The sequence below is a fragment of the Balearica regulorum genome, chromosome 22, assembly GCF_011004875.1.
Source record: "Balearica regulorum gibbericeps isolate bBalReg1 chromosome 22, bBalReg1.pri, whole genome shotgun sequence".
NCBI classification, from domain to species: Eukaryota; Metazoa; Chordata; class Aves; order Gruiformes; family Gruidae; genus Balearica; species Balearica regulorum.
Genome location: NC_046205.1, coordinates 1,125,154 through 1,137,969, shown reverse-complemented (window position 1 = coordinate 1,137,969; position 12,816 = coordinate 1,125,154). Strand labels below are relative to the sequence as shown.

The 12,816-nt window shown below is 65.3% G+C and overlaps 1 protein-coding gene and 1 long non-coding RNA gene across 2 annotated transcripts in view; both read right to left on the bottom strand.

The window, feature by feature from the left end:
• The window catches only part of LOC104643617 (forkhead box protein O6), an 80,597-nt gene extending 70,003 nt beyond the window's left edge, over positions 1 to 10,594 (bottom strand). The window contains exon 1 of the mRNA XM_075773875.1: positions 10,157 to 10,594. Coding sequence (XP_075629990.1) covers positions 10,157 to 10,594 — 438 coding nt within the window. The remainder of the gene's footprint in view (positions 1 to 10,156) is intronic.
• Positions 10,595 to 10,855: 261 nt separating this feature from the next.
• On the bottom strand, positions 10,856 to 11,645 carry LOC142604793 (uncharacterized). The gene is made up of 2 exons (XR_012838631.1): positions 11,383 to 11,645; positions 10,856 to 11,216 (listed from the first exon to the last, which is right to left on the bottom strand). It is a non-coding gene; the product is annotated as an uncharacterized LOC142604793 (long non-coding RNA).
• Positions 11,646 to 12,816: the final 1,171 nt, after the last annotated feature.

The following is a 12,816-nucleotide window of genomic DNA, read 5'->3' as shown; positions in this document are numbered from 1 at the left end:
GCTGTAATTTCCCTTTGCAGGGAAAGTTTTCCAAACAGTCAAAGATTCAAAACAAAGCAATGATTGTTCCTATTAGCATTAAATTCTACTCTGGGAGAGAGAATAAATCAAGCAAGGGGATTCAATTCAAAACAGAACTATAAAAAATCCAATAATGATTTTTTAATATTAATAAGAAAAATATATTGTTATGCACCCTTAGCATTTAAACTTCTAATCCAATCAGCGCAAAGTGCAGAGATAAATCACAGCCGCAGAGGAGAAGGGAACAACCATCAAAGCAGGCAGCAATAAAATGCTGTCTTACATCCCTGGGACAGGCATAGGTTTGACAGTCTCAAAAAAAAAAGCCTAAATTTATGAGCCTGTCGCTCCGCAAGCTTGTTAATTCCTTCCCTGCATCCCCACACGCACTCTCCACCTGAAGCAGGGAGGGCATGAGGGCCGGCTGCCGGCCAGGCGAGTTGCAGGCAGGAGGTGACAGCAGGCATCCCGGCTGCCCGAACCCATCGGCGTGGCATGGCAGAGCTGGGGACTTGCCCTGCTTCATCCCGCTTAAACCTGCTCCCCACAGCCGCGGGCACTCTGCAGCTCCGACCGGCTGCACAGCAGGACAGGACGGCTCCCGGGGCCCTGCGCCCGCAGGGGAAGGAGCCAGCGGACCCACTGCTGAAGGAGGTGCCCAGTGTGGTCCCCAGCATGGTCCCCAGCAAGCATGGTTCCAAGGATCGTTCCAAGTGTGGTCCAAGCACAGTCCCAAGCAAACACAGTCCCAATCATGGTCTCCCCGGTTCTCCCATCCCAGAGGCTGCACTGGGTGGTTCCGATCCCGTGCTACCAGCCACATCCGAGAGCCCGGGCAGGCTCCAGGGATGCTCAAACCTCGGCACACACACTGCTGTGGTGCCCACTCCCGCCAGCATCGACAGACACCGGTATAGAGCCAATGGTACCCATATGGCCCCCCTGTCCCCTCTGCTCCCCGTCCCCGCATGCAGAGGGGATGGCGGGCAGCCCTTCCCATCGCGCAGGTCCGCGCAGACAGAGCAGCAAAGCTCGTGGCTGTGAAACCACCCGTGGAGCTGCCGCCCTGCTGGGCTCGGAGATGCCCCCCGCTTTGCCAGGGTCACAGTCCAGGAATAATCCCGGTGATGCTCCTCCCGCAGCTCCCGCCGTGCCATCCTTGTTGAACTCATTACAGATAATGGCCCCACAATTCACCGCTGACACAGCCAGGCTATTCCCCCTGATTTATCGGCTCCAGCAGACGATGCGCTGCCACAGGGGCCAGCGACGAGCACGGGCGAGCAGCGAAATGCCGTGAAATGTGGTCAGTGGATCTCAGCTCCCCTCGGGTCCCCCCAAACCTCAAACCTCAGCGCTCTGGCTGAAAACAGCTACATCCAATGGGAGGGAAATGCCGAGCCACGGCAGCGGGAAGGGGGAGCAGCGAAGCACCTGCAGCTGGCGGTCCCAGCCATGCGACGGCCGAGGACAAAAGACATCTCAGCCATGCAGGGAGTTCCCAGCTGTCTGGCAAACTGCTGACGCCACGAACCAGGGCGAGAGGGCATTTGGGGACAGGGGGATGGACACGCTGCTCCTGCTCAGGAGCGCCCCAGGGCTTTGTTCCTGCCGGCTTCCAGTGGCTGAGCTCCTGGGGGAGGCTGATGGGGGGGGGGCAAAAGATTAATTACAGCTATTACAGGTCCAAACCTAATATGTTGTGGAGCGTTTCTGCTCCACTTTCAGTTCGCATGGTTTGGGCAGAGGGTTGGGGAGCAGGTGCCAGGCTCGTCCCCGTGCTCCCCAGCTTGGCACCGCTTGGGTCCCATGCAGCCAGTGACATTCCCGTCTCAGGGTGGCGAAGCTGCTCCCCCAGGAGCAGAGGGCACCCAGGCCCTCCTGACACCTTGCAATATGTTTTAAGGAAAAAAAGAAGAGGTGGGGTACCCCTGCACCTCACTTCTGGGCTCTCCCGCTGCCAACAGCCAGGGCTGAGGTGGCTGCATGGTCCTTGCAGGGACCGACAAGTGGCACTGGGAGCATCGGGCTTGGTGGCCGGTCCAACCAGGCGGGTGGCCCAGAGGCTCAGCCCTCCACCGTGGGGATGCCCAGCGAGCCCGAGGAGGGGGGAACCCGCACCCCCCACCCCCGCACTGCCCTGCTGTCCCTGCCAGCCTGGCTGCTGGAGGAGGTGCCAGCAGTCCCCAGGGCGGCATGGCCACCAGCACACGCAGCCGTGACCAGAAAGTGCTTGGGGACCTCGGAGAGAGAGCTGTGCCACCGCTCACAGCACTGCAAGGCTTTCCCACTGGACTCCGAGCAGGATCTGGCACCCCGGTACACAGCGCCCATCCCCGGCACCATCCCTCGGGGTCCTCGGCAGCGCCGAGGCTGGGCACGGAGCTGGCACAGCCCTGCGAACGCCCGTCTCCTCCATACCCCGGGGCTGGCCCCGGCTGCAGCCTCCTCCCAGTCCCACGGGAGCGCAGCCAGACTCCCCGGGAGACACAAAGGCTGCCCCGGGGAGGGCCGGGGTGTCTGGCAGCGCCAGGCTGCCCAACCGCGGGGCCACGGGCAAGGGGATGCGTGTTCCAGGGGGACACCCAGAGCCCGGCTGGGGGGTACTGGGATGGGGTGGGCGAGCAAATGGGGGTTTGGGGAGGGGGGGTGGGTTGAACTTTTGAACCAGCAGGCAGGAGATCAGTGCATTACCTTAACGCGAGTTAAAAATAACCGTCTCGTCTCTTGAAATGAGCCTGTCTGCAATTACAGCTTGGCATGTCTGCTCCAGAGCGTCCCCGGGCTGGCACTGCGCCAGGTGGCAGGCGGCTCCAAACAACCCTCGCCTTTCTTCTCTGTCTTGGGGTTGGCTTTTTTTCTTTGTTTTTGGGGTTTTGGTTTGGTTTTTTGTATTTTTTTTTTTTCCCCAGCAAATCAAAGGTGGCTGCTTGGAGCCCCGACTCAGGCTCCCAACCGCCTGCCAAGCCACGGCTGAGCCTTCAAAAGCACCCAGCCCCTGCGGTACCCACCCCACAGCAAGGCCCCCCCCATGCCCTGGGGACAGGGGGACGCTGCCACCCGCCCACGCTCCCAGGAGGGCCACGCAGCAGCACAAACCAGCCCAAAGCACCTTCAAGGCTCCTTCGCCACGCTGCCCTTGCACACCCAAAGCGCATCCGATTGCAACGTGCGGGTGTGAGCGCACGTGGTGAGCCCAATGCACGTGCACCGCGTGTGCACGCAGCGCACCCCAAATGCACACGCACAGGCATGCGAGGGAACACATGCAAATTCAGACATGCATGCACAGGTGGTGAACGCCCCGCGGCATCACTGCCCGCAGCTCCCCATGCTCTGCCCAGCCCCATGGGCAGGCGTAGGCAAGGGTTTGCCTGCACCAGGGAGCCCAGGCAGCGGAGCCAATGCGCCCATCCTGGCATCCCCCCGCATGCCCCCATTGCCAGCACCTGGGGCTGTCTGGGAAACCTCTGTCCCCAGGGGACAGAGCTGCGAGCTGGGCTCCATCGCTGCTGCATCCTTGGCGTGGTGGGAACAAAGCGGTGGAGGCAGCGGGGATGGTCACCAACCCTGGCACCCAAACCCAGAGGGCCAGTGGGCAGCAAAGCTGGGAGCCTCCCTGCTGCCAAGCTCCGACACGGCACACAACCATCCCTTGGGTGGCATGGGTACGGGAAGGATAAGCCCCCTCCAGAAAAAGCAGGCACCGGCCACACAGACCCCAACATCACCCCGTCCTGCTGTTAATCCCCCGGGAGCTGCCTCCCCCCCTGCCCCCAGCCCACAGGACAGCCAGCAGTCCCGGGGGGGTGGGGGCTGGACACCCCACAGCCAGAACCATAGCAGGGGACAGCTCAGGATGCTCTGGGATACTGGAGCATCCCCTCCAGGAGGGGACCAGCCTGTTTTGGGGGTCCCCACGCTCCTTCCCAGCACCGGCTGCCGCCTCCTCCTCCTCCTCCTCCTCCTCCCTGCAGCGGGTGAAAGCGAGCTTTGTGCCGGGGCTTTCAGTTCTCCTGGCTGGCGCCCGGCCAAGGCACCACATAATAATGAACAGATGCTGTCCAAAATGAGCTTCAGCGGCAGACAGGCGAGCCTCTCCGCGTGTCCTTCCGTAACCCAAAGTGCCTTTCACCTCGGCACTAATCAGGCACCTTCAGCAGGAGAGAGAAACCGATGGGAAGTGTCGGACTAATTAAAAGTAATGTGACTGGGGAGCATCAAGCCCACTGCCGGTGGGTGTAGGAGGGCAAGGGGAAGGCAGCTGCCTCCCCGCAGGCAGGGCCAGGGTGCAGTGGGGTGGCAGGGTAAGGGGGAGACCCCATACCCAGCTCCAGAGCATCCCCACAGGAGACCTAAGGGCACGGTGGCAGCAGGGCTTGGGGTGGACCCTGGGGATGGAGGGGGGCAGCCTGGGGGTCTGACCGTGCCTGAACGTCCGACTGTGCCTGGACCCCGCTGCAGCAGTGGGGAGGAAAGATTCATCCCCTTGCTGCGTGCTCCCTCTGCAAGGATGCGGTGGTGACAGGGGTCCAATCCTGCTTCCAAAGCCCAGGGGACCTCCCGCCACTGGCAGCATCCCAGTGAGAATCCCAGGGCCAAGGAGCTCCAGCTCGCTCCCACAGGGACCCGCGCGTGGGGATGGACGGAGATAATGCCGGGCTGCGAGCGCTCTTCTAGTCCACAGGATCTTAACTGTAGTTTATATTCCAGCGGTTATTAAAAATATGGGGGGGGGGAGTGGGGGGGAAAGCTAAGAGCAGAGCAAGCTGTTCATTTGGAGCCTTTCCCTTGGGTTTAATAAAGCCCCACTCACTGCTGTAGTATCATTTTTATGCTATCATAAAGCCAGACCATTTAGCAGGTTTGTGTTACTTCAGCAGTTAGCGCTGCATGAAAAGCGATTCCAGAAGAAAAGGGGGAAAAAAAAAATTAGAGGGAAGATGAAAACCTCCAAAATGAGAGAGAAAAATGAGGCAGGAAGGAGGAGAGGAGCCTGGGGGATCCCTCACGGCCGTGCCGCCAGCGGCACCAGAGCACATTACAGCAGCTCGGGGAGGGGGGGACGAGCAGGCTCCCCCATTCCTGCGTCAAGTCGGGGACAGGTGAGGAGTCCCCTGCTCCAGGCCTGTGATGCTGAAGGGTCGGCTAGCCCAGCCCAGGATCCTGGAGGGACCCCACCTGTACCATGGGAAAGGGTGGAGGGGTCCGCTCGCGTTGGAAGGATCCCAGGAGCATCGTGCCCGCGTTGATCAGAGAGCCGGGGCGGCTTCTCCGGGGGCTGTTTGGGGGAGGGAGCAGAGGGGTTTCCCCAGTAAAGGAGCCAGCAGTTCCTCCCAGGCCTGCTCGGCCCCCAGGACGGCCGGGCTCTCCCTGCCCCTCTGCTCCCGCCGTGGGCAGCTCTCCGGGAGCATCGGGCTCTCCGCGCTGCTGGAAAAATCTCCATATATGGAGAGGATGGGGATACGTGAGCTGAGCCGAGCCAAACCGCCCTGATGGGAGCCCTGACGGGGCAGCCCCCGTACTGAACCCAGTACCCCCGGGCCATGCCCTCTGTCGAGCCCCCCGGGGCTGGACAGCACTCACGCTGCTAATCCCAGTGCAAATGGGAGCGAGCCCGCTGTGTGCTCCAGAGCCACGTCATCCCCAGAGCTCTGTCACCCCATCCTCCTCATTTCGCCACTGTGCCATCCCCCACGGCACCACCCACTCCCTCGCTGGCACCCGGGCTGCCCTCTGCAAGGGGAAAGTCATCCCCATTCGTTTCGAGCCTCTCCAGCCACACGGGGCAATGTCCCAGGCAGAGGCACTAGCCCCCACCCAAGAGGGGAAGCGCAGGGGCTGGGCAGGGGGTTGTCATCAGTGACAGAGCACACAGAGCCGGGACCAGCTCCCTAAAGGATGCTCTTGCCGTGTCCGTAAAGTGCCCGGTGGGGTTGAGGTCTGCCTCCCTTCGCTGGCAGAGACGGGGCCGTCCCTCGGGGGTCTCCATGCCCAGCAGGGAGGTGAAGCACCCCAGTGTACCCTAAACCCTTGGGCAGCAAGGGGCACTCAGACCACACTCCCACCCAAATACTCTTTCCACCCCGTTTTATTCCTAATTCATTTCCATCCTGCCCTGCAAAGGGGAAGGTGGCACTTGGGGGGCCATGGCAGTCCCCAGCCCTGAGCACACAGTGCTCCCAGCTCCCGTGGGCCAGCAGGACTCGGCAGCCCCGGCCCCCCTGCTCACCACACTACCGACCCAGTGATATAAAGGAGGAGGAGGTGTAGGGGAGGGCTGGGAAATTAAGGTTTTCAGCGCTGTCAGAGCCGCATCAAACAGGCATCCACCAGCTGATTGCTTGATTGTTATATTTTGGATGTCAAACCGGAGCAAGCAGAAACCTTTAAAATGCATCAGTGCCGCTGCCTTTTTGACGGAGGGTGTTGGTTTCCCATTAACAAGTGGAAAGCGTGAGCTGGAGCAGAAAACTTCAAGCGCTTTGGAATTGATAAAATAACAACTCCCTAATTAAGCAGATCTGTCAGTCAACGGGCGCCTGCTGCCCTGCATCGGGAAGCAGCAGCAGCTCCCAGCGCAGGAGCCCAACGTGCCATCCCAGCCCATTGCGGCATGGGGAGCACCAGGGGATGCACAGCTCAGGGGGGCAGCAGCCGGAGCATCCCACCCTCCCCATTAGACAGGGCTGTGTCCTGGTCCTGATGCTGAGCATGGCCGAGGTGGGTAGACGCTGTGCCTCAGTTTACCTCACCATAAAACCATGTAATGCAACACATAGCTCAGCGGGGAAGGAAAGGCCTGACACCCCGTGCGAGCATCCTTCCCCTCCAAGAGATAACTAACCAGCCTGGGGGTACATATCCCTGACAGACCCATCAGACACCACGGCCAGGCACGGGTGCAGCATCCCCATGGCCGGCTGGATGCGGCAAGGGGTCCTGCTGGGAAAGCCCCCCCAGTGCCAGAGCAGGGCAGGGGGTTTGGAGAAATCCTGCCAGACCAGCAGTAGCGCAGCCAGCGCCCCATGGGGATGCTGTGCCCTCAGCCGGGCTCCCAGACCTCTGCCATCCCGCTCTCCCCAGTGCAGGGAGGCTGCAAAGGAGCTAATTAAAGGAGCAGCCCATTACCCGAGACCCCCCTCCAACACCGCTGTGCTGGGTAATGAAACGCTTTAAATCTGCCATGCCTCTCCCAGGCCTGGGGCAGGAGGGGATGTGGCATCTCCAGGGGCTCTTTAATAAGCCGCCATCAGCTCGTTACTACAAAATTGACTGCCCAGCACTCCCATGGCACCATGAGCTGCCAGCCTGCCCCGGGAGGGATGCACAGGGGCACCCCCGGGTTTAGCCCCTGACATGCCGGTATCCAACAAGACCACCAAGCAAAGGGGGTCTCCGCACATCGCTTCTCACCCCAGGGCTGTTGCCAGCCCTCGCACCACCCGCCCCAGCTGGGGATCGGGTACCTGCAGCATCAGGAGAAGCCCCAGGACACCCGCCTCACCCGGCCCTGTGTGTAGGCAGGTCAGGCAGGGAATTTCTCTGGGCAACCGTTGGCCCTTCTGTCCGCCCTGTGACTGGCCAAGCACTGGGCTGGGAGGTTTAAGCCATGGTGCCAACGCGAGGGGAAGGGGGGCTGCCAGGAGGGAGCAGGCAGCAGCAGTGCAGCCTGGGCAGCAGAGCCACCTGCCCACGGCCTGGGGGCAAGAGGCAGAGGCACAGCAGAACCGCTCTGACCCAGACACGGGCCAGGAGGGTGCAGAGCATCCCATCCCGGGGTGCACCCAGGTGAGTCCACCCAAGCAAGCGGCCCCTGCAAACGCCTCTTCATGCCCAACGGCAGCTGGACCCTGAGCCTGTCCTCCCCCCTTACACATCATGCACCACAAAGCCTTTGGGGAAAGCCACCAAACCCCACGCCAGGAGACAGGGCTCCATTGGTAGCAGCCCAGGCAGTGCCAGTATAGGGATGCAGGCCAGGCACCATTCCTACCCCAAGGGACACCAGGAAGGGCGTGGGGGGCAAGGGACAGGGCTGAACCACCCGTGTTGCTCCCACACGCTCCCTGGTGGAGGCTTTGCCGGGAGAAGGTGTTGGCCCTCCCATGGCTCTGGGAGTCATCAGGGGACCTCCCCGGGTGACAGTTGACACGGGGAAAGGTCACTCTTGCTTTCCCGGGACGATGCCCTCAAGGGTCGCCTCCGCCGGGACTGATGCAGGCAGGCAACACTGCCGTCACAGCCTGTCCTCACCCAGGGGCCAAACCTGGTGCTGGCATAGGTGGGATGGGAAGCCTGTGCCACCTTGCACACCCACACACACTCATGCATTGCCACTGTCTCTTGTGCTCAGCCTGGCACACCCAGAGAGGACATGGGTCACTCCTCCGTCCCATGCAAGCCAAGGGTGGATCAAACCCCAGCACCTGCCTGCGACAAGGACGGCTGCTGGCCCTGCCATCCCCAGCCAGGGTCCTTCCCACGCGGGGAGGGCTTTGGTCAACGGCTTTGGCTCACGTGCCAGTACCGGGAGACACGAGCATCACCCTTCCCTGCTCCTGCGTGGCCACCGCTGGGCACAGAAACTTACTCCCAGCGCTGTCCTCTCACCCTCACTTCCCCGGGCTGCCCTTCAGAGACACCTGGCTGGGGGGGTCCCCAAGCATCCCACACCCCCAGTGACACGCACAGCTGCCCAGGAATCCCTTCCCTCCTCATCCCAGCCCTCCCAGCCACCAGTCCAGAGCGCCGACAAAGCTCCCCATGATGTCCCCAGACCCCACCAGTGCATGTCCCCACACTGTCCCCAACGAGTGCAAGTCTTGGCGAGGCCCTTCTCCCCCAGCGTGCACCCGGTGCCACACAGATCTCACCCCAGGTGGAGGTTTGAGTGGCCCCCACGCAAACATCACCTCCGCAGCCCCTGAGACCCTCCCCCGGTGAATCTCCACACCGGGGGGACGCCGGCTGCCCCCTGCTCACCCACCACGAGCAGGGCAAGGCAGAGCGGATGCCCAGTCCACGCAACACCAACTCCCACAGCCCGACCACAGGTGCCGCAGACAGACAGAGTCCGGCCTCCCTGCCCCAAAAGAGCCCCGTTTGCAACCAAGAAGGACCCCCCCACCCAGGCGGGCCAGGTCCGGCCGCCTCCGACGGAGCCAGGGCACGCCGTGCCGGGACCGCAGGCTGGTGTGAGAGCCCCCGAAGCTTCGTTACACACTAATCACATTGGAGGTGACAGGGCTTAGGGGAGGGCTTAAGAGAAACCCTCTCTTTTTTACTGACACCATCTGGACACAGGCGATCTCTTCCCCTCCCCAGCCGGTGCGGCCCCCCCCCCCCCCCCAGGACCCGGCACCCTCCGTGCCCTCGCCCGGTGCCGGGATGGTCGGTGCGATGCGGCCCCGGCTGGCACCGAGCGAGACGGGGATTTCTGACAAGCCCACGGTGCCAGCCCCGAGCAGAGCCGTGGAAAGGCAGCGTGGGGCCGTGAGCTCTCTGCGTGCCCCCCCCGGGAGGGGGACGCGGCCCCCGGGAAGGCGGGGGCTGAGACAGGGGAGACGTACTGGGTAAAAGTACGTCTTTTTTACCCAGACTGGATAAAAGCCAGCCCGGAGACACCTGTTTGGGGACAGCCCTCCCTCCGGGTGTCCTCCGGGGCACGCCGGCACCGGGCACGGCTGGGGTGCCCGCGGGCAGGGACACGCAGAGCCGCGGCGGCGGGATCGTCGTTCCCCGTTCCCCGGTGCTCGCACGGCAGCGGGAGAGCCGGCCGCGACCACCCTCCCCGCCGCCATCCCCTCTCGCCCCCTCCCCGGGGAGGACGGCGCACGGCGCTCCGGCTCTGCCGGGCCACCCAGCCCGGGGCCGGCGGGGGAACCGGGAACCACATCACCCCGGGTCCAACGCGCAACGCCGCGAGGCACCGGCTCTCCCCAAAACTTGACCGAGCCCTTATCCCTTCCCCCGCCCCCGCCCCAACCGTGAGGGTGGCGGGGATCCCCCAGCCAGGGGCGAGCTCCGGCTGCCCCGGGGGAAGCACCCGAGCCCCGGAGCGTCTTTGGGAGCAGGGGGGGAAAGTTGCGCTGGGGTTCGGGTCGGGGGGGGGGGGGGGGGTGTCAGGTACCTTCCAGCCGGCGGAGCTGTTGCTGTCTCCTTTATCCTTAAAGTAGGGGACGTATCGCACCATCCAGTCGTAAATCTGCGAGAGGGTGAGGCGCTTCTCCGGCGAGCTCTCGATGGCTTTGGTGATGAGGTCGGCGTAGGAGAGGTTGCCCCAGGCGTTCCTCCGGGAGGTCTTGGCCTTGCGGAGCTGCCCGACGTCCGCGCCGGGGGGCGGCAGGGAGGCGGCGGCGGCGGTTCTGCGCTCCGCCGGGGCCGCCGCGTTCTCGGCTCCCTCCCCGCCGCCGGCCGCCAGCGCCGGGGGTCCTCCCGCCGCGCCCCCATCCTCCTCCTCCGCCGCGAAGTCGGGGTGGGGGAGAGGCCAAGTGCAGGACCGGGGCCGGCTCTGCGGCTCGAAATCCGGGTCGATCTCCACCTGATGCGCCTGGAGCTTTTCTTCCATGGTCCCCTCCCAGCCGCCGACCCCCCCACCCCCCCCCCCGCCCCAACAACCCCCTCCCCGGAGTTACGGTCGATTTCCACCCAAAAAAATAAAAAATAAAAAAATTTTAAAAATTAAACCACAACAAAAAGCCCCAAAAACACGAGAGGGAGAGGAGTGCGAAGAAGGGAAGGAGGAGCCGCTCCGTGCGCCCGGGTCCTGGAGGGGCGCAGGCGGCGGGGGGTGCAGCCCGAAGTCCGGCGGAGCTCTAGGAGGCGGCTCTGCCCGGCTCCGCGCCGGGAAACGGGAGGCTAACGGGAGAGACGAGCCGGGGGGGGATGCTGCATATTCATCGGTCGCCTCTCCGGCCCCGGGCGAGACGGGGGGGTTGGTTTTTGGTTTGGTTTTTGGTTTTTTTGTTTTTGTTTTTTTTTACCAGCCGCGGAGCTCCGGAGTCGTTCCCGGCACAATAGGCAGCGGGGCGGCTGCGGGCGGGCAGGGCGCGGGGGCTGCCGCATCCATCGGCGGAGGCTGCACCGGGCTGGCGGCGCGGTCAGGCAGCAACAGATGAACCGGAGCGGCCGGCGGCGGGCGGCATCCTCGGCCGGGGACCGGCGTACTCCGGAGCCGGGCGGCGGGGCACCTGGGCGGGGAGAAGCGGGATGGAGGTGGTGGTGGTGGTGGCGGGGGGGGGGGAGCCTTTGGCACGGCGGGCGCGCAGCTTCCCCCCGGGCGGCTCGGGGCCGCGGCGGGCGGCCCAGCGCTAAGTCCGGCGGCGCGGCGGAGCCATGCTGGCGGGCGGCACGCACCTGACAGCGCCGGGCGAGGGCGGCGGCGGGCGGGCGGGCGGGCGGCGGGCGGCTCCCCGCCCCTACGCCCCCCCGCTCCGTTTCAGCGGCCGCGCACCTGCCCGCCGCCGCCGCCGCCGCCGCGCTGCCGCCACGGCGCGGGCGGGCCACATGCTGGGACGGCCGCCGTTCGCTCGATCGTTCGTTCGCTCGTTCGCTCCCTCCTTCCCTCCCTCCGCCGTGCCCGTCCCCGAATGCGGGCGCCGCCGTGACACAGGGGGAGGGCCCGGAGGGGCGGGAGGAGGGCGGGGGAGGGGAGTGCCCCAGCGCCGCACGGGGCAGCGGCGGGGCGGGACGGCGCGGAGCGGAGCGGAACAGAGAGCGCCGGCACCGCTCCCCCCCCCCCCCCCGCCACCTCCCCGGGCCGCGGACCCCCGGCGGCGGCGGCGGCAGCCCCACGTGCGCCCCGGGCGCCCCCCATTGTTGCCCCGAGCCGCCGCCGCCGCCTCATTGGCGGGAGGTACCCGGTGGACACGCCCCCCCCGCCCGCCTATTGGCGCGGCGCCGGCGGGACGCTCCGCGGAGGGGAGGGAGGATTGGGGCGGGGGGTGGAGAGCGGACCCTCCCCGCGGGTGACGTCAGGGGTGCCGCCTGCATCCGCGCGTCACCCCGGGCAACGCGGCCGCCGCGGCCGGGCGGCGGGACACGCCCCTTTACTACGGGACACGCCTCCTCGCCCACCGCGGCCACGCCCCCGTCGGCGCAGCCGGGGAGACCCCCGCGAGCGGGCCCCGCCCCCAAACCGCACAGCCCCGCCCCTGCCCGGAGGACACGCCCCCTCTCCGTAAGCCCCGCCCCTATCCCGAAGCCCCGCCCCCACACTCCGGGCCCGGGGGGGGGCGGTCCCGTCCCGGGGGGGGGGGGGTGTCGGCCTCGACCCGCCCGCTCGCACCCCCGGGCCCCGCCGGGCTCCCGGCCCGCTCCCTGCCTGTCCCCAACAGCCCGGGCTCCCGGCGGGGCCGGTGACGCCCCGACGATGTCACCACAGGGGTATGAGGTGGCAATGAGGTCAGATCCGCAAAGCCCACCCGGGGCTGGGGCGGATGCCCGCAACCCCCCCGACTCCGTGCTGGGCCTGGCAAGGCCCGAGGCGCGAGGGCAGCCCGTTGCATCGGAACCTGCCTGCCCTCCTGCCCCCCAGGCGCCGGGAACGCAGCCCTGCCCGCCCCCCCGCACCCCTGCGGACACGCACGCCTCCCCTCGCGCCCACGAGGGTTCAAACGTGTCCATGGGCGTGCACCCTGCACCCACTGGGGACACACGCCTGAACCCTGCCCACACCCACCTCCCTGCCTGCACCGCACCAGGACAGACCCCTCCTCACGCACCCACTGGGGACACACGCCTGCCCCTGCGCCCGCTGGGGACGTGGGCGTCCGCAGCAGCTGTGTCCCC